Below are 19818 nucleotides of genomic sequence, written 5' to 3' on the forward strand. Positions count from 1 at the left end.
ACTAGCGGGAGGGGGCGGGGCTTTGATGAAGGGGCGGGGCTGTCAGATGAGAGGGGAGCCCCAGCAGATGGGGGAGGGTGTCAGATATGGGGGAGCCCCAGTAGATGGGAGAGGGGCGGTCAGACCTGGGGGAGCCCCAGCAGATGGGGGAGGGTGTCAGATATGGGGGGGCATCTGCTAAAACGGTACCCGACAAGGAGGGGCACGGACAAGGCCCGCGAAGGCTCTGGAGCTCAGCCCAGGGCCCGCCGGTGCTGGGTGGGGGCGGATCCCAGGCCTCAGTGTCTCCAGCGTGGGGCGGACGCCCGCCCACGGCTCACGCCCGTCCCCCCCCACCCCCCCCACCCCCACCCCCGCCACAGGGCGACCCCTGCGTCCTGGGCCAGGCGCGGAGCTTCCGGAGGAGAAAGCCAGCGGCCTGGTGCGTGCAGGGGAAGGCCTTCACGTCTGCGCTGACGGCGCGGCCGTGCGCCTGCCGGGCCTCAGACTTCCTGTGGTGAGCGGCCCCACGCCCCACGCCCCTCGGCCTGCGCCCGGGAGGAGGCCCATGGGTCTGTGGCCGCGCTGGCCTCGCGTAGGAGGAAAGAGGAGGCACGGGGCTGGGGGTCTCTAGGCTCCTGCCCCGACCTGAGGCCCCCACCCCGGGGAGCGACCCCACGGAGCACCCGTCCAGCCGGCCCAGCCTGTCCCCCTGTCCCCGCAGCGACTACGGGTTTGAGCGGGCGCCGGCGGGGGAGTCCAACACCAGCAGGTGCTCCGCCAACTTCTGGTTCAACCCCTTGTCGCCCCCTGACGACTGCGCTCTGGGCCAGACCTATACCAGCAGCCTAGGGTGAGCACGGGCAGGGCCGAGCTAGGGGCGGGTCATGGCCGGGGGAGGGGCGGCCAGGCCTGGGCCTTCCCCCTCGGGCTGGAGCCGCAGGCCCCCCCCCCACTCTGGAGGGACAGGGCGCAGGAGGAAGAGGCCCTGGGGGTGGGAAATGCCCCCGACGTCCCCGGGGGAGCTGAGGACGTGGCGGGAGGGTGGGAATGGACCCTCACAGCCTGCACCTGCCGTCTGCCCACCGCGTGGTCCCCTGTGCTCAGCTGTGCTTCCTCCTCCAGGCACACACGTGTGTCATTGTCTGTAACCCGTGCACCCATCCAAAATCCGTCATCATCCACCCGTCACCCATAATCCATCGACCCGTGCACCCAGGCATCACCCACAGTCCACCCTGTGATCCATCCACCCGTGCACCCACACATCACCCACAGTCCAGCTGTGATCCATCCACCCGTGCGCCCACACATCACCCACAGTCCACCCCGTGATCCATCCACCCGTGCGTCCACACGTCACCCACAGTCCACCCTGTGATCCATCCATCCGTGCGCCCACACATCACCCACAGTCCACCCCGTGATCCATCCATCCGTGCGCCCACACATCACCCACAGTCCACCCTGTGATCCATCCACCCGTGCACCCAGGCATCACCCACAGTCCACCCTGTGATCCATCCACCCGTGCGTCCACACATCACCCACAGTCCACCCTGTGATCCACCTACCCGTGCGTCCATCCATCACCCACAGTCCACCCTGTGATCCATCCACCCGTGCACCCAGGGATCACCCACAGTCCACCCTGTGATCCATCCACCCGTGCACCCACACATCACCCACAGTCCACCTGTGATCCATCCATCCGAGCGTCCATCCATCACCCACAGTCCACCTGTGATCCATCCACCCGTGCACCCACACATCACCCACAGTCCACCCTGTGATCCATCCACCCGTGCGTCCATCCATCACCCACAGTCCACCCTGTGATCCATCCACCCGTGCGTCCATCCATCACCCACAGTCCACCCTGTGATCCATCCACCCGTGCACCCAGGCATCACCCACAGTCCACCCTGTGATCCATCCACCCGTGCGTCCACACATCACCCACAGTCCACCCTGTGATCCATCCACCCGTGCACCCACACATCACCCACAGTCCACCCTGTGATCCATCCACCCGTGCGTCCACACATCACCCACAGTCCACCCTGTGATCCATCCACCCGTGCTCCCACACATCACCCACAGTCCACCCTGTGATCCATCCACCCGTGCGTCCACACATCACCCACAGTCCACCCTGTGATCCATCCACCCGTGCACCCACACATCACCCACAGTCCACCCTGTGATCCATCCACCCGTGCACCCACACATCACCCACAGTCCACCCTGTGATCCATCCACCCGTGCACCCACACATCACCCACAGTCCACCCTGTGATCCATCCACCCGTGCACCCAGTCAACACCCACAGTCCACCCTGTGATCCATCCACCCGTGCACCCAGGCAACACCCACAGTCCACCTGTGATCCATCCACCCGTGCACCCACACATCACCCACAGTCCACCCTGTGATCCATCCACCCGTGCACCCACACATCACCCACAGTCCACCCTGTGATCCATCCACCCGTGCGTCCATCCATCACCCACAGTCCACCCTGTGATCCATCCACCTGTGCACCCACACATCACCCACAGTCCACCCTGTGATCCATCCACATGTGCACCCAGGCTACACCCACAGTCCACCCTGTGATCCATCCACCCGTGCACCCACACGTCACCCACAGTCTACCCTGTGATCCATCCACCCGTGCACCCACACATCACCCACAGTCCACCCCGTGATCCATCCACGCGTGCGTCCATGCCCACAGTCCACCCTGTGATCCATCCACCCGTGCGTCCACACATCACCCACAGTCCACCCTGTGATCCATCCACCCGTGCGTCCATCGCCCACAGTCCACCCTGTGATCCATCCACCCGTGCGTCCATCGCCCACAGTCCACCCTGTGATCCATCGACACGTGCACCCACACATCACCCACAGTCCACCCTGTGATCCATCCACCCGTGCACCCAGGCAACACCCACAGTCCACCCTGTAATCCATCCACCCGTGCACCCAGGCATCACCCACAGTCCACCCTGTGATCCATCCACCCGTGCGTCCACACATCACCCACAGTCCACCCTGTGATCCATCTATCCGTGCGCCCACACATCACCCACAGTCCACCCTGTGATCCATCCACCCGTGCACCCATGCATCACCCACAGTCCACCCTGTGATCCATCCACCCGTGCACCCACACATCACCCACAGTCCACCCTGTGATCCATCCACCCGTGCGTCCACACATCACCCACAGTCCACCCTGTGATCCACCCACCCGTGCGTCCATCCATCACCCACAGTCCACCCTGTGATCCAACAACCCGTGCGTCCATCCATCACCCACAGTCCACCCTGTGATCCATCCACCCGTGCACCCACACATCACCCACAGTCCACCCTGTGATCCATCCACCCGTGCGTCCACACATCACCCACAGTCCACCCTGTGATCCATCCACCCGTGCACCCACACATCACCCACAGTCCACCCTGTGATCCATCCACCCGTGCGTCCACACATCACCCACAGTCCACCCTGTGATCCATCCACCCGTGCACCCACACATCACCCACAGTCCACCCTGTGATCCATCCACCCGTGCACCCACACATCACCCACAGTCCACCCTGTGATCCATCCACCCGTGCACCCACACATCACCCACAGTCCACCCTGTGATCCATCCACCCGTGCGTCCACACATCACCCACAGTCCACCCTGTGATCCACCCACCCGTGCGTCCACGCATCACCCACAGTCCACCCTGTGATCCATCCACCCGTGCGTCCACACATCACCCACAGTCCACCCTGTGATCCATCCACCCGTGCGCCCACACATCACCCACAGTCCACCCTGTGATCCATCCACCCGTGCACCCACGCATCACCCACAGTCCACCCTGTGATCCATCCACCCGTGCACCCACGCATCACCCACAGTCCACCCTGTGATCCATCCACCCGTGCACCCACGCATCACCCACAGTCCACCCTGTGATCCATCCACCCGTGCACCCACACGTCACCCACAGTCCACCCTGTGATCCATCCACCCGTGCACCCACACGTCACCCACAGTCCACCTGTGATCCATCCACCCGTGCACCCACGCATCACCCACAGTCCACCCTGTGATCCATCCACCCGTGCACCCACACATCACCCACAGTCCACCCTGTGATCCATCCACCCGTGCGCCCACACATCACCCACAGTCCACCCTGTGATCCATCCACCCGTGCGCCCACACATCACCCACAGTCCACCCTGTGATCCATCCACCCGTGCGTCCATCCATCACCCACAGTCCACCTGTGATCCATCCACCCGTGCGTCCACACATCACCCACAGTCCACCCTGTGACCCAAATCCCCTTGCGTCCTCACATCAACCACAGTCCACCCTGTGATCCATCCACCCGAGCACCCACACATCACCCACAGTCCACCCTGTGATCCATCCACCCGTGCACCCACACATCACCCACAGTCCACCCTGTGATCCATCCACCCGTGCACCCACACATCACCCACAGTCCACCCTGTGATCCATCCACCCGTGCGTCCATCCATCACCCACAGTCCACCTGTGATCCATCCACCCGTGCGTCCATCCATCACCCACAGTCCACTTGTGATCCCTCCACCCGTGCACCCACACATCACCCACAGTCCACCCTGTGATCCACCCACCCGTGCACCCACACATCACCCACAGTCCACCCTGTGATCCATCCACCCGTGCGCCCACACATCACCCACAGTCCACCCTGTGATCCATCCACCCGTGCGTCCATCCATCACCCACAGTCCACCCTGTGATCCATCCACCCGTGCACCCAGGCATCACCCACAGTCCACCCTGTGATCCATCCACCCGAAAACCCACACATCACCCACAGTCCACCCTGTGATCCATCCACCCGTGCGCCCACACATCACCCACAGTCCACCCTGTGATCCATCCACCCGTGCACCCACACATCACCCACAGACCACCCTGTGATCCATCCATCCGAGCGTCCACACATCACCCACAGTCCACCCTGTGATCCATCCACCCGTGCACCCACACATCACCCACAGTCCACCCTGTGATCCATCCATCCGTGCGTCCATCCATCACCCACAGTCCACCCTGTGATCCATCCATCCGAGCGTCCATCCATCACCCACAGTCCACCCTGTGATCCATCCATCCGAGCGTCCATCCATCACCCACAGTCCACCTGTGATCCATCCACCCGTGCACCCACACATCACCCACAGTCCACCCCGTGATCCATCCACCCGTGCACCCAGGCATCACCCACAGTCCACCCTGTGATCCATCCATCCGAGCGTCCATCCATCACCCACAGTCCACCTGTGATCCATCCACCCGTGCACCCACACATCACCCACAGTCCACCCCGTGATCCATCCACCCGTGCACCCACACATCACCCACAGTCCACCCCGTGATCCATCCACCTGTGTACCCACACGTCACCCACAGTCCACCCTGTGATCCATCCACCCGTGCGTCCATCCATCACCCACAGTCCACCCTGTGATCCATCCACCCGTGCACCCACACATCACCCACAGTCCACCCTGTGATCCATCCACCTGTGTACCCACACATCACCCACAGTCCACCCTGTGATCCATCCACCTGTGTACCCACACGTCACCCACAGTCCACCCTGTGATCCATCCACCTGTGTACCCACACGTCACCCACAGTCCACCCTGTGATCCATCCACCCGTGCACCCACACATCACCCACAGTCCACCCCGTGATCCATCCACCCGTGCACCCACACATCACCCACAGTCCACCCTGTGATCCATCCACCTGTGTACCCACACGTCACCCACAGTCCACCCTGTGATCCATCCACCCCTGCGTCCATCCATCACCCACAGTCCACCCTGTGATCCATCCACCCGTGCACCCACACATCACCCACAGTCCACCCTGTGATCCATCCACCTGTGTACCCACACATCACCCACAGTCCACCCCGTGATCCATCCAGCCGTGCACCCACACATCACCCACAGTCCACCCTGTGATCCATCCACCCGAGCACCCACACATCACCCACAGTCCACCCTGTGATCCATCCACCCGTGCACCCACGCATCACCCACAGTCCACCATGCGATCCATCCACCCGTGCACCCACACGTCACCCACAGTCCACCCTGTGATCCATCCACCCGTGCACCCACACGTCACCCACAGTCCACCTGTGATCCATCCACCCGTGCACCCACGCATCACCCACAGTCCACCCTGTGATCCATCCACCCGTGCGCCCACACATCACCCACAGTCCACCCTGTGATCCATCCACCCGTGCGCCCACACATCACCCACAGTCCACCCTGTGATCCATCCACCCGTGCGCCCACACATCACCCACAGTCCACCCTGTGATCCATCCACCCGTGCGTCCATCCATCACCCACAGTCCACCTGTGATCCATCCACCCGTGCGTCCACACATCACCCACAGTCCACCCTGTGACCCATCCCCCCGTGCGTCCTCACATCACCCACAGTCCACCCTGTGATCCATCCACCCGTGCACCCACACATCACCCACAGTCCACCCTGTGATCCACCCACCCGTGCACCCACACATCACCCACAGTCCACCCTGTGATCCATCCACCCGTGCGCCCACACATCACCCACAGTCCACCCTGTGATCCATCCACCCGTGCGCCCACACATCACCCACAGTCCACCCTGTGATCCATCCACCCGTGCGTCCATCCATCACCCACAGTCCACCCTGTGATCCATCCACCCGTGCACCCAGGCATCACCCACAGTCCACCCTGTGATCCATCCACCCGAAAACCCACACATCACCCACAGTCCACCCTGTGATCCATCCACCCGTGCACCCACATGTCACCCACAGTAAACCCTGTGATCCATCCACCCGTGCACCCACACATCACCCACAGACCACCCTGTGATCCATCCATCCGAGCGTCCACACATCACCCACAGTCCACCCTGTGATCCATCCACCCGTGCACCCACACATCACCCACAGTCCACCCTGTGATCCATCCACCCGTGCGTCCATCCATCACCCACAGTCCACCCTGTGATCCATCCACCCGTGCACCCAGGCATCACCCACAGTCCACCCTGTGATCCATCCATCCGAGCGTCCATCCATCACCCACAGTCCACCCTGTGATCCATCCACCCGTGCGTCCACACATCACCCACAGTCCACCCTGTGATCCATCCATCCGTGCGTCCATCCATCACCCACAGTCCACCCTGTGATCCATCCATCCGAGCGTCCATCCATCACCCACAGTCCACCCTGTGATCCATCCATCCGAGCGTCCATCCATCACCCACAGTCCACCTGTGATCCATCCACCCGTGCACCCACACATCACCCACAGTCCACCCCGTGATCCATCCACCCGTGCACCCAGGCATCACCCACAGTCCACCCTGTGATCCATCCATCCGAGCGTCCATCCATCACCCACAGTCCACCTGTGATCCATCCACCCGTGCACCCACACATCACCCACAGTCCACCCCCTGATCCATCCACCCGTGCACCCACACATCACCCACAGTCCACCCCGTGATCCATCCACCTGTGTACCCACACGTCACCCACAGTCCACCCTGTGATCCATCCACCCGTGCGTCCATCCATCACCCACAGTCCACCCTGTGATCCATCCATCCGAGCGTCCATCCATCACCCACAGTCCACCTGTGATCCATCCACCCGTGCACCCACACATCACCCACAGTCCACCCCGTGATCCATCCACCCGTGCACCCACACATCACCCACAGTCCACCCCGTGATCCATCCACATGTGTACCCACACGTCACCCACAGTCCACCCTGTGATCCATCCACCCGTGCGTCCATCCATCGCCCACAGTCCACCCTGTGATCCATCCATCCGAGCGTCCATCCATCACCCACAGTCCACCTGTGATCCATCCACCCGTGCACCCACACATCACCCACAGTCCACCCCGTGATCCATCCACCCGTGCACCCACACATCACCCAAAGTCCACCCCGTGATCCATCCACCCGTGCACCCACACATCACCCACAGTCCACCCTGTGATCCATCCACCTGTGTACCCACACGTCACCCACAATCCACCCTGTGATCCATCCACCCGTGCGTCCATCCATCACCCACAGTCCACCCTGTGATCCATCCACCCGTGCACCCACACGTCACCCACAGTCCACCCTGTGATCCATCCACCTGTGTACCCACACATCACCCACAGTCCACCCCGTGATCCATCCACCCGTGCACCCACACATCACCCACAGTCCACCCTGTGATCCATCCACCCGAGCACCCACACATCACCCACAGTCCACCCTGTGATCCATCCACCCGTGCGTCCACACATCACCCACAGTCCACCCTGTGATCCATCCACCCGAGCACCCACACATCACCCACAGTCCACCCTGTGATCCATCCACCCGAGCACCCACACATCACCCACAGTCCACCCTGTGATCCATCCACCCGTGCGTCCACACATCACCCACAGTCCACCCTGTGATCCATCCACCCGAGCACCCACACATCACCCACAGTCCACCCTGTGATCCATCCACCTGTGTACCCACACGTCACCCACAGTCCACCCTGTGATCCATCCACCCGTGCGTCCATCCATCACCCACAGTCCACCCTGTGATCCATCCACCCGTGCGTCCACACATCACCCACAGTCCACCCTGTGATCCATCCACCCGTGCACCCAGGCATCACCCACAGTCCACCTGTGATCCATCCACCCGAGCACCCACACATCACCCACAGTCCACCCTGTGATCCATCCACCTGTGTACCCACACGTCACCCACAGTCCACCCTGTGATCCATCCACCCGTGCGTCCATCCATCACCCACAGTCCACCCTGTGATCCATCCACCCGTGCGTCCACACATCACCCACAGTCCACCCTGTGATCCATCCACCTGTGCGTCCACACATCACCCACAGTCCACCCTGTGATCCATCCACCCGTGCGTCCACACATCACCCACAGTCCACGCTGTGATCCATCCACCCGTGCGCCCACACATCACCCACAGTCCACCCTGTGATCCATCCACCCGTGCGTCCACACATCACCCACAGTCCACCCTGTGATCCATCCACCCGTGCACCCACACATCACCCACAGTCCACCCTGTGATCCATCCACCCGTGCACCCACACATCACCCACAGTCCACCCTGTGATCCATCCACCTGTGTACCCACACGTCACCCACAGTCCACCCTGTGATCCATCCACCCGTGCGTCCATCCATCACCCACAGTCCACCCTGTGATCCATCCACCCGTGCACCCAGGCATCACCCACAGTCCACCCTGTGATCCATCCACCTGTGCGTCCACACATCACCCACAGTCCACCCTGTGATCCATCCACCCATGCGTCCACACATCACCCACAGTCCACGCTGTGATCCATCCACCCGTGCACCCACACATCACCCACAGTCCACCCTGTGATCCATCCATCCGTGCGTCCATCCATCACCCACAGTCCACCCTGTGATCCATCCATCCGAGCGTCCATCCATCACCCACAGTCCACCCTGTGATCCATCCATCCGAGCGTCCATCCATCACCCACAGTCCACCTGTGATCCATCCACCCGTGCACCCACACATCACCCACAGTCCACCCCGTGATCCATCCACCCGTGCACCCAGGCATCACCCACAGTCCACCCTGTGATCCATCCATCCGAGCGTCCATCCATCACCCACAGTCCACCTGTGATCCATCCACCCGTGCACCCACACATCACCCACAGTCCACCCCGTGATCCATCCACCCGTGCACCCACACATCACCCACAGTCCACCCCGTGATCCATCCACCTGTGTACCCACACGTCACCCACAGTCCACCCTGTGATCCATCCACCCGTGCGTCCATCCATCACCCACAGTCCACCCTGTGATCCATCCACCCGTGCACCCACACATCACCCACAGTCCACCCTGTGATCCATCCACCTGTGTACCCACACATCACCCACAGTCCACCCTGTGATCCATCCACCTGTGTACCCACACGTCACCCACAGTCCACCCTGTGATCCATCCACCTGTGTACCCACACGTCACCCACAGTCCACCCTGTGATCCATCCACCCGTGCACCCACACATCACCCACAGTCCACCCCGTGATCCATCCACCCGTGCACCCACACATCACCCACAGTCCACCCTGTGATCCATCCACCTGTGTACCCACACGTCACCCACAGTCCACCCTGTGATCCATCCACCCCTGCGTCCATCCATCACCCACAGTCCACCCTGTGATCCATCCACCCGTGCACCCACACATCACCCACAGTCCACCCTGTGATCCATCCACCTGTGTACCCACACATCACCCACAGTCCACCCCGTGATCCATCCAGCCGTGCACCCACACATCACCCACAGTCCACCCTGTGATCCATCCACCCGAGCACCCACACATCACCCACAGTCCACCCTGTGATCCATCCACCCGTGCACCCACGCATCACCCACAGTCCACCATGCGATCCATCCACCCGTGCACCCACACGTCACCCACAGTCCACCCTGTGATCCATCCACCCGTGCACCCACACGTCACCCACAGTCCACCTGTGATCCATCCACCCGTGCACCCACGCATCACCCACAGTCCACCCTGTGATCCATCCACCCGTGCGCCCACACATCACCCACAGTCCACCCTGTGATCCATCCACCCGTGCGCCCACACATCACCCACAGTCCACCCTGTGATCCATCCACCCGTGCGCCCACACATCACCCACAGTCCACCCTGTGATCCATCCACCCGTGCGTCCATCCATCACCCACAGTCCACCTGTGATCCATCCACCCGTGCGTCCACACATCACCCACAGTCCACCCTGTGACCCATCCCCCCGTGCGTCCTCACATCACCCACAGTCCACCCTGTGATCCATCCACCCGTGCACCCACACATCACCCACAGTCCACCCTGTGATCCACCCACCCGTGCACCCACACATCACCCACAGTCCACCCTGTGATCCATCCACCCGTGCGCCCACACATCACCCACAGTCCACCCTGTGATCCATCCACCCGTGCGCCCACACATCACCCACAGTCCACCCTGTGATCCATCCACCCGTGCGTCCATCCATCACCCACAGTCCACCCTGTGATCCATCCACCCGTGCACCCAGGCATCACCCACAGTCCACCCTGTGATCCATCCACCCGAAAACCCACACATCACCCACAGTCCACCCTGTGATCCATCCACCCGTGCACCCACATGTCACCCACAGTAAACCCTGTGATCCATCCACCCGTGCACCCACACATCACCCACAGACCACCCTGTGATCCATCCATCCGAGCGTCCACACATCACCCACAGTCCACCCTGTGATCCATCCACCCGTGCACCCACACATCACCCACAGTCCACCCTGTGATCCATCCACCCGTGCGTCCATCCATCACCCACAGTCCACCCTGTGATCCATCCACCCGTGCACCCAGGCATCACCCACAGTCCACCCTGTGATCCATCCATCCGAGCGTCCATCCATCACCCACAGTCCACCCTGTGATCCATCCACCCGTGCGTCCACACATCACCCACAGTCCACCCTGTGATCCATCCATCCGTGCGTCCATCCATCACCCACAGTCCACCCTGTGATCCATCCATCCGAGCGTCCATCCATCACCCACAGTCCACCCTGTGATCCATCCATCCGAGCGTCCATCCATCACCCACAGTCCACCTGTGATCCATCCACCCGTGCACCCACACATCACCCACAGTCCACCCCGTGATCCATCCACCCGTGCACCCAGGCATCACCCACAGTCCACCCTGTGATCCATCCATCCGAGCGTCCATCCATCACCCACAGTCCACCTGTGATCCATCCACCCGTGCACCCACACATCACCCACAGTCCACCCCCTGATCCATCCACCCGTGCACCCACACATCACCCACAGTCCACCCCGTGATCCATCCACCTGTGTACCCACACGTCACCCACAGTCCACCCTGTGATCCATCCACCCGTGCGTCCATCCATCACCCACAGTCCACCCTGTGATCCATCCATCCGAGCGTCCATCCATCACCCACAGTCCACCTGTGATCCATCCACCCGTGCACCCACACATCACCCACAGTCCACCCCGTGATCCATCCACCCGTGCACCCACACATCACCCACAGTCCACCCCGTGATCCATCCACATGTGTACCCACACGTCACCCACAGTCCACCCTGTGATCCATCCACCCGTGCGTCCATCCATCGCCCACAGTCCACCCTGTGATCCATCCATCCGAGCGTCCATCCATCACCCACAGTCCACCTGTGATCCATCCACCCGTGCACCCACACATCACCCACAGTCCACCCCGTGATCCATCCACCCGTGCACCCACACATCACCCAAAGTCCACCCCGTGATCCATCCACCCGTGCACCCACACATCACCCACAGTCCACCCTGTGATCCATCCACCTGTGTACCCACACGTCACCCACAATCCACCCTGTGATCCATCCACCCGTGCGTCCATCCATCACCCACAGTCCACCCTGTGATCCATCCACCCGTGCACCCACACGTCACCCACAGTCCACCCTGTGATCCATCCACCTGTGTACCCACACATCACCCACAGTCCACCCCGTGATCCATCCACCCGTGCACCCACACATCACCCACAGTCCACCCTGTGATCCATCCACCCGAGCACCCACACATCACCCACAGTCCACCCTGTGATCCATCCACCCGTGCGTCCACACATCACCCACAGTCCACCCTGTGATCCATCCACCCGAGCACCCACACATCACCCACAGTCCACCCTGTGATCCATCCACCCGAGCACCCACACATCACCCACAGTCCACCCTGTGATCCATCCACCCGTGCGTCCACACATCACCCACAGTCCACCCTGTGATCCATCCACCCGAGCACCCACACATCACCCACAGTCCACCCTGTGATCCATCCACCTGTGTACCCACACGTCACCCACAGTCCACCCTGTGATCCATCCACCCGTGCGTCCATCCATCACCCACAGTCCACCCTGTGATCCATCCACCCGTGCGTCCACACATCACCCACAGTCCACCCTGTGATCCATCCACCCGTGCACCCAGGCATCACCCACAGTCCACCTGTGATCCATCCACCCGAGCACCCACACATCACCCACAGTCCACCCTGTGATCCATCCACCTGTGTACCCACACGTCACCCACAGTCCACCCTGTGATCCATCCACCCGTGCGTCCATCCATCACCCACAGTCCACCCTGTGATCCATCCACCCGTGCGTCCACACATCACCCACAGTCCACCCTGTGATCCATCCACCTGTGCGTCCACACATCACCCACAGTCCACCCTGTGATCCATCCACCCGTGCGTCCACACATCACCCACAGTCCACGCTGTGATCCATCCACCCGTGCGCCCACACATCACCCACAGTCCACCCTGTGATCCATCCACCCGTGCGTCCACACATCACCCACAGTCCACCCTGTGATCCATCCACCCGTGCACCCACACATCACCCACAGTCCACCCTGTGATCCATCCACCCGTGCACCCACACATCACCCACAGTCCACCCTGTGATCCATCCACCTGTGTACCCACACGTCACCCACAGTCCACCCTGTGATCCATCCACCCGTGCGTCCATCCATCACCCACAGTCCACCCTGTGATCCATCCACCCGTGCACCCAGGCATCACCCACAGTCCACCCTGTGATCCATCCACCTGTGCGTCCACACATCACCCACAGTCCACCCTGTGATCCATCCACCCGTGCGTCCACACATCACCCACAGTCCACGCTGTGATCCATCCACCCGTGCGCCCACACATCACCCACAGTCCACCCTGTGATCCATCCACCCGTGCACCCACACATCAACCACAGTCCACCCTGTGATCCATCCACCTGTGTACCCACACGTCACCCACAGTCCACCCTGTGATCCATCCACCCGTGCGTCCATCCATCACCCACAGTCCACCTGTGATCCATCCACCCGTGCGTCCATCCATCACCCACAGTCCACCTGTGATCCCTCCACCCGTGCACCCACACATCACCCACAGTCCACCCTGTGATCCACCCACCCGTGCACCCACACATCACCCACAGTCCACCCTGTGATCCATCCACCCGTGCGCCCACACATCACCCACAGTCCACCCTGTGATCCATCCACCCGTGCGTCCATCCATCACCCACAGTCCACGCTGTGATCCATCCACCCGTGCACCCAGGCATCACCCACAGTCCACCCTGTGATCCATCCACCCGAAAACCCACACATCACCCACAGTCCACCCTGTGATCCATCCACCCGTGCACCCACACGTCACCCACAGTCTACCCTGTGATCCATCCACCCGTGCACCCACACATCACCCACAGTCCACCCTGTGATCCATCCATCCGAGCATCCACACATCACCCACAGTCCACCCTGTGATCCATCCACCCGTGCACCCACACATCACCCACAGTCCACCCTGTGATCCATCCACCCGTGCGTCCATCCATCACCCACAGTCCACCCTGTGATCCATCCACCCGTGCACCCAGGCATCACCCACAGTCCACCCTGTGATCCATCCATCCGAGCGTCCATCCATCACCCACAGTCCACCCTGTGATCCATCCACCCGTGCGTCCACACATCACCCACAGTCCACCCTGTGATCCATCCATCCGTGCGTCCATCCGTCACCCACAATCCACCTGTGATCCATCCACCCGTGCACCCACACATCACCCACAGTCCACCCCGTGATCCATCCACCCGTGCACCCAGGCATCACCCACAGTCCACCCTGTGATCCATCCATCCGAGCGTCCATCCATCACCCACAGTCCACCTGTGATCCATCCACCCGTGCACCCACACATCACCCACAGTCCACCCCGTGATCCATCCACCCGTGCACCCACACATCACCCACAGTCCACCCCGTGATCCATCCACCCGTGCACCCACACATCACCCACAGTCCACCCTGTGATCCATCCACCTGTGTACCCACACGTCACCCACAGTCCACCCTGTGATCCATCCACCCGTGCGTCCATCCATCACCCACAGTCCACCCTGTCATCCATCCACCCGTGCACCCACACATCACCTACAGTCCACCCTGTGATCCATCCACCTGTGTACCCACACATCACCCACAGTCCACCCCGTGATCCATCCACCCGTGCACCCACACATCACCCACAGTCCACCCTGTGATCCATCCACCCGAGCACCCACACATCACCCACAGTCCACCCTGTGATCCATCCACCCGTGCGTCCACACATCACCCACAGTCCACCCTGTGATCCATCCACCCGAGCACCCACACATCACCCACAGTCCACCCTGTGACCCATCCACCCGAGCACCCACACATCACCCACAGTCCACCCTGTGATCCATCCACCCGTGCGTCCACACATCACCCACAGTCCACCCTGTGATCCATCCACCCGAGCACCCACACATCACCCACAGTCCACCCTGTGATCCATCCACCTGTGTACCCACACGTCACCCACAGTCCACCCTGTGATCCATCCACCCGTGCGTCCATCCATCACCCACAGTCCACCCTGTGATCCATCCACCCGTGCGTCCACACATCACCCACAGTCCACCCTGTGATCCATCCATCCGTGCACCCACACATCACCCACAGTCCACCCCGTGATCCATCCACCCGTGCACCCACACATCACCCACAGTCCACCCTGTGATCCATCCACCTGTGCGTCCACACATCACCCACAGTCCACCCTGTGATCCATCCACCCGTGCGTCCACACATCACCCACAGTCCACCCTGTGATCCATCCACCCGTGCGCCCACACATCACCCACAGTCCACCCTGTGATCCATCCACCCGAGCACCCACACATCACCCACAGTCCACCCTGTGATCCATCCACCCGTGCACCCACACATCACCCACAGTCCACCTGTGATCCATCCACCCGTGCGTCCACACATCACCCACAGTCCACCCTGTGATCCATCCACCCGTGCACCCAGGCATCACCCACAGTCCACCTGTGATCCATCCACCCGTGCACCCACACATCACCCACAGTCCACCCTGTGATCCATCCACCCGTGCGTCCACACATCACCCACAGTCCACCCTGTGATCCATCCACCCGTGCACCCACACATCACCCACAGTCCACCCTGTGATCCATCCACCCGTGCACCCACACATCACCCACAGTCCACCCTGTGATCCATCCACCCGAGCACCCACACATCACCCACAGTCCACCTGTGATCCATCCACCCGTGCACCCACACATCACCCACAGTCCACCTGTGATCCATCCACCCGTGCGTCCACACATCACCCACAGTCCACCCTGTGATCCATCCACCCGAGCACCCACACATCACCCACAGTCCACCCTGTGATCCATCCACCCGAGCACCCAGACATCACCCACAGTCCACCTGTGATCCATCCACCCGAGCACCCACACATCACCCACAGTCCACCCTGTGATCCATCCACCCGTGCGTCCACCCATCACCCACAGTCCACCCTGTGATCCATCCACCCGTGCGTCCACCCATCACCCACAGTCCACCTGTGATCCATCCACCCGAGCACCCACACATCACCCACAGTCCACCCTGTGATCCATCCACCCGTGCGTCCACACATCACCCACAGTCCACCCTGTGATCCATCCACCCGAGCACCCACACATCACCCATAGTCCACCCTGTGATCCATCCACCCGTGCGTCCACCCATCACCCACAGTCCACCTGTGATCCATCCACCCGAGCACCCACACATCACCCACAGTCCACCCTGTGATCCATCCACCCGTGCACCCACACATCACCCACAGTCCACCCTGTGATCCATCCACCCGTGCACCCACACATCACCCACAGTCCACCCTGTGATCCATCCACCCGTGCGTCCACACATCACCCACAGTCCACCCTGTGATCCATCCACCCCTGTGTCCACACATCACCCACAGTCCACCCTGTGATCCATCCACCCGAGCACCCACACATCACCCACAGTCCACCCTGTGATCCATCCACCCGAACACCCACACATCACCCACAGTCCACCCTGTGATCTATCCACCCGTGCACCCACACATCACCCACAGTCCACCTGTGATCCATCCACCCGAGCACCCACACATCACCCACCGTCCACCCTGTGATCCATCCACCCGTGCGTCCACACATCACCCACAGTCCACCTGTGATCCATCCACCCGAGCACCCACACATCACCCACAGTCCACCCTGTGATCCATCCACCCGTGCGTCCACACATCACCCACAGTCCACCCTGTGATCCATCCACCCGTGCGTCCACACATCACCCACAGTCCACCCTGTGATCCATCCACCCGTGCACCCACACATCACCCACAGTCCACCCTGTGATCCATCCACCCGTGCGTCCACACATCACCCACAGTCCACCCTTGATCCATCCACCCGTGCACCCAGGCATCACCCACAGTCCACCCTGTGATCCATCCACCCGTGCACCCACACATCACCCACAGTCCACCCTGTGATCCATCCACCCGTGCGTCCATCCATCACCCACAGTCCACCCTGTGATCCATCCACCCGAGCACCCACACATCACCCACAGTCCACCCTGTGATCCATCCACCCGAGCACCCACACATCACCCACAGTCCACCCTGTGATCCATCCACCCGTGCACCCACACATCACCCACAGTCCACCTGTGATCCATCCACCCGTGCGTCCACACATCACCCACAGTCCACCCTGTGATCCATCCACCCGTGCTTCCATCCATCACCCACAGTCCACCTGTGATCCATCCACCCGTGCACCCACACATCACCCACAGTCCACCCTGTGATCCATCCACCCGTGCACCCACACATCACCCACAGTCCACCTGTGATCCATCCACCCGAGCACCCACACATCACCCACAGTCCACCTGTGATCCATCCACCCGTGCACCCACACATCACCCACAGTCCACCCTGTGATCCATCCACCCGAGCACCCACACATCACCCACAGTCCACCTGTGATCCATCCACCCGTGCACCCACACATCACCCACAGTCCACCCTGTGATCCATCCACCCGTGCACCCACACATCACCCACAGTCCACCTGTGATCCATTCACCCGAGCACCCACACATCACCCACAGTCCACCTGTGATCCATCCACCCGTGCACCCACACATCACCCACAGTCCACCTGTGATCCATCCACCCGAGCACCCACACATCACCCACAGTCCACCCTGTGATCCATCCACCCGTGCGTCCACACGTCACCCACAGTCCACCTGTGATCCATCCACCTGTGCGTCCATCCATCCTAGTGTCCATCCATCACCCATAGTCTATCTGTAACCCACACCCATGCACCTGTGCACCCACGCATCACCCACAGTCCACCCATGTTGCCACAGCCACGTGGGCAGCGACGCCAAGGGTGGCCCAGCCCACTGTCCTCCCATTTCTCAGCCACGGCGTTTAGCCCAGCCCCTGAAGTCGCCCTCGGCGGCAGTGATGGGGCCATCACCACTGCTCGCTACTGTGGCCAATTCTTGCTGCCGGCTGTCATCCTGAGCGGTGTGACCCGGCCCAGGGCACAGATCCGGCGTCGCCCGTCCTTCCCGCCCCCGGGTCTCAGTGTTCTGGTCTCTACAGTGGGGCCTTGGGAGGAACTGAGCGGAGCCAGAGGCCAGACCTTGGGGCGAAGGGTGACAAGCGGCCCCACCAGACCCTGGGGCACCGCCCCCCCATGTGACACGCCCCTCCCCCCAGGTACCGGAAGGTGGTGTCCAACGTGTGCGAGGGTGGCGTGGACCTGCAGCAGAGCCCGGTGCAGCTGCAGTGCCCGCTCATGCCGCCCCGTGGCCTGCAGGTGCGCCTCCGTGGCGAGGCCGTGGCCGTGCGGCCCGGGGAGGACGTGCTATTCCTGGTGCGGCAGGAGCAGGTGAGCGGAGGGGCCCGGGCACGGAGGAGGTGGAGTGGATGGGCACACGGGGAGTGCCTGTGCCCCTGTGCGTGGCTGCTGGCCACACACACGCGTGAGTGGGACCCACTCCTTCCCGGGACGGCCATCGCGCTGTTTCAAACCCCCCATTTCGGATTTAGTTCACTTGGAATCTGGAACAGAAGGAATTCTCATGGAGAGCCGGTGATGTGCCGTCGGTCATGCGAGCCGTGTGCGTGCGTGGGTCCCCGGGCCTGCAGGGAGCTCGCGGACGAGCTCGTGGGGAAGCTTGGGCCACAGTCAGTTTTCACACTGACTACCTGTTACCCTCATTTTCCGGAACTTTCTGAAGCGCCCTGTGTGTAGACATAATGTAGGGCGTAAACGTATACGCACGTGTTCAGACACGTGAGTGTTCCGCCAGCCTTTCAGTTCTTTTTCAAGATTTATTTATTTGAAAGAGTGACAGAGACAGGGAGAGGGAGAGACAGAGAGAGAGAGAGAGAGAGAGAGAGAGAGGTCTTCCATCCGCTGGCTCACTCCCCAAATGGTTGCAACAGCCGGAGCTGTGCGTATCCGAAGCCAGGAGCCCAGAGCTTCTCCTGGTCTCCCATGTGGGTGCAGGGCCCAAGGACCTGGGCCATCCTCCACTGCCCTCCCGGGCCACAGCAGAGAGCTGGACTGGAAGTGGAGCAGTCGGGACTCGAACTG

General features: G+C 61.6%; 1 protein-coding gene across 3 annotated transcripts in view; it reads left to right on the forward strand.

Annotated features, from left to right (window-relative positions):
- The window catches only part of SORCS2 (sortilin related VPS10 domain containing receptor 2), a 301213-nt gene that overhangs the window by 270834 nt on the left and 10561 nt on the right, over positions 1 to 19818 (forward strand). For all 3 annotated transcript variants that reach the window (XM_062213492.1, XM_062213493.1, XM_062213491.1), the window contains 3 exons: positions 363 to 496; positions 704 to 832; positions 18936 to 19107. In XM_062213492.1, coding sequence (XP_062069476.1) covers positions 363 to 496; positions 704 to 832; positions 18936 to 19107 — 435 coding nt within the window. The remainder of the gene's footprint in view (positions 1 to 362; positions 497 to 703; positions 833 to 18935; positions 19108 to 19818) is intronic.

This window comes from Lepus europaeus, chromosome 16 (assembly GCF_033115175.1).
Source record: "Lepus europaeus isolate LE1 chromosome 16, mLepTim1.pri, whole genome shotgun sequence".
NCBI classification, from domain to species: domain Eukaryota; kingdom Metazoa; phylum Chordata; class Mammalia; order Lagomorpha; family Leporidae; genus Lepus; species Lepus europaeus.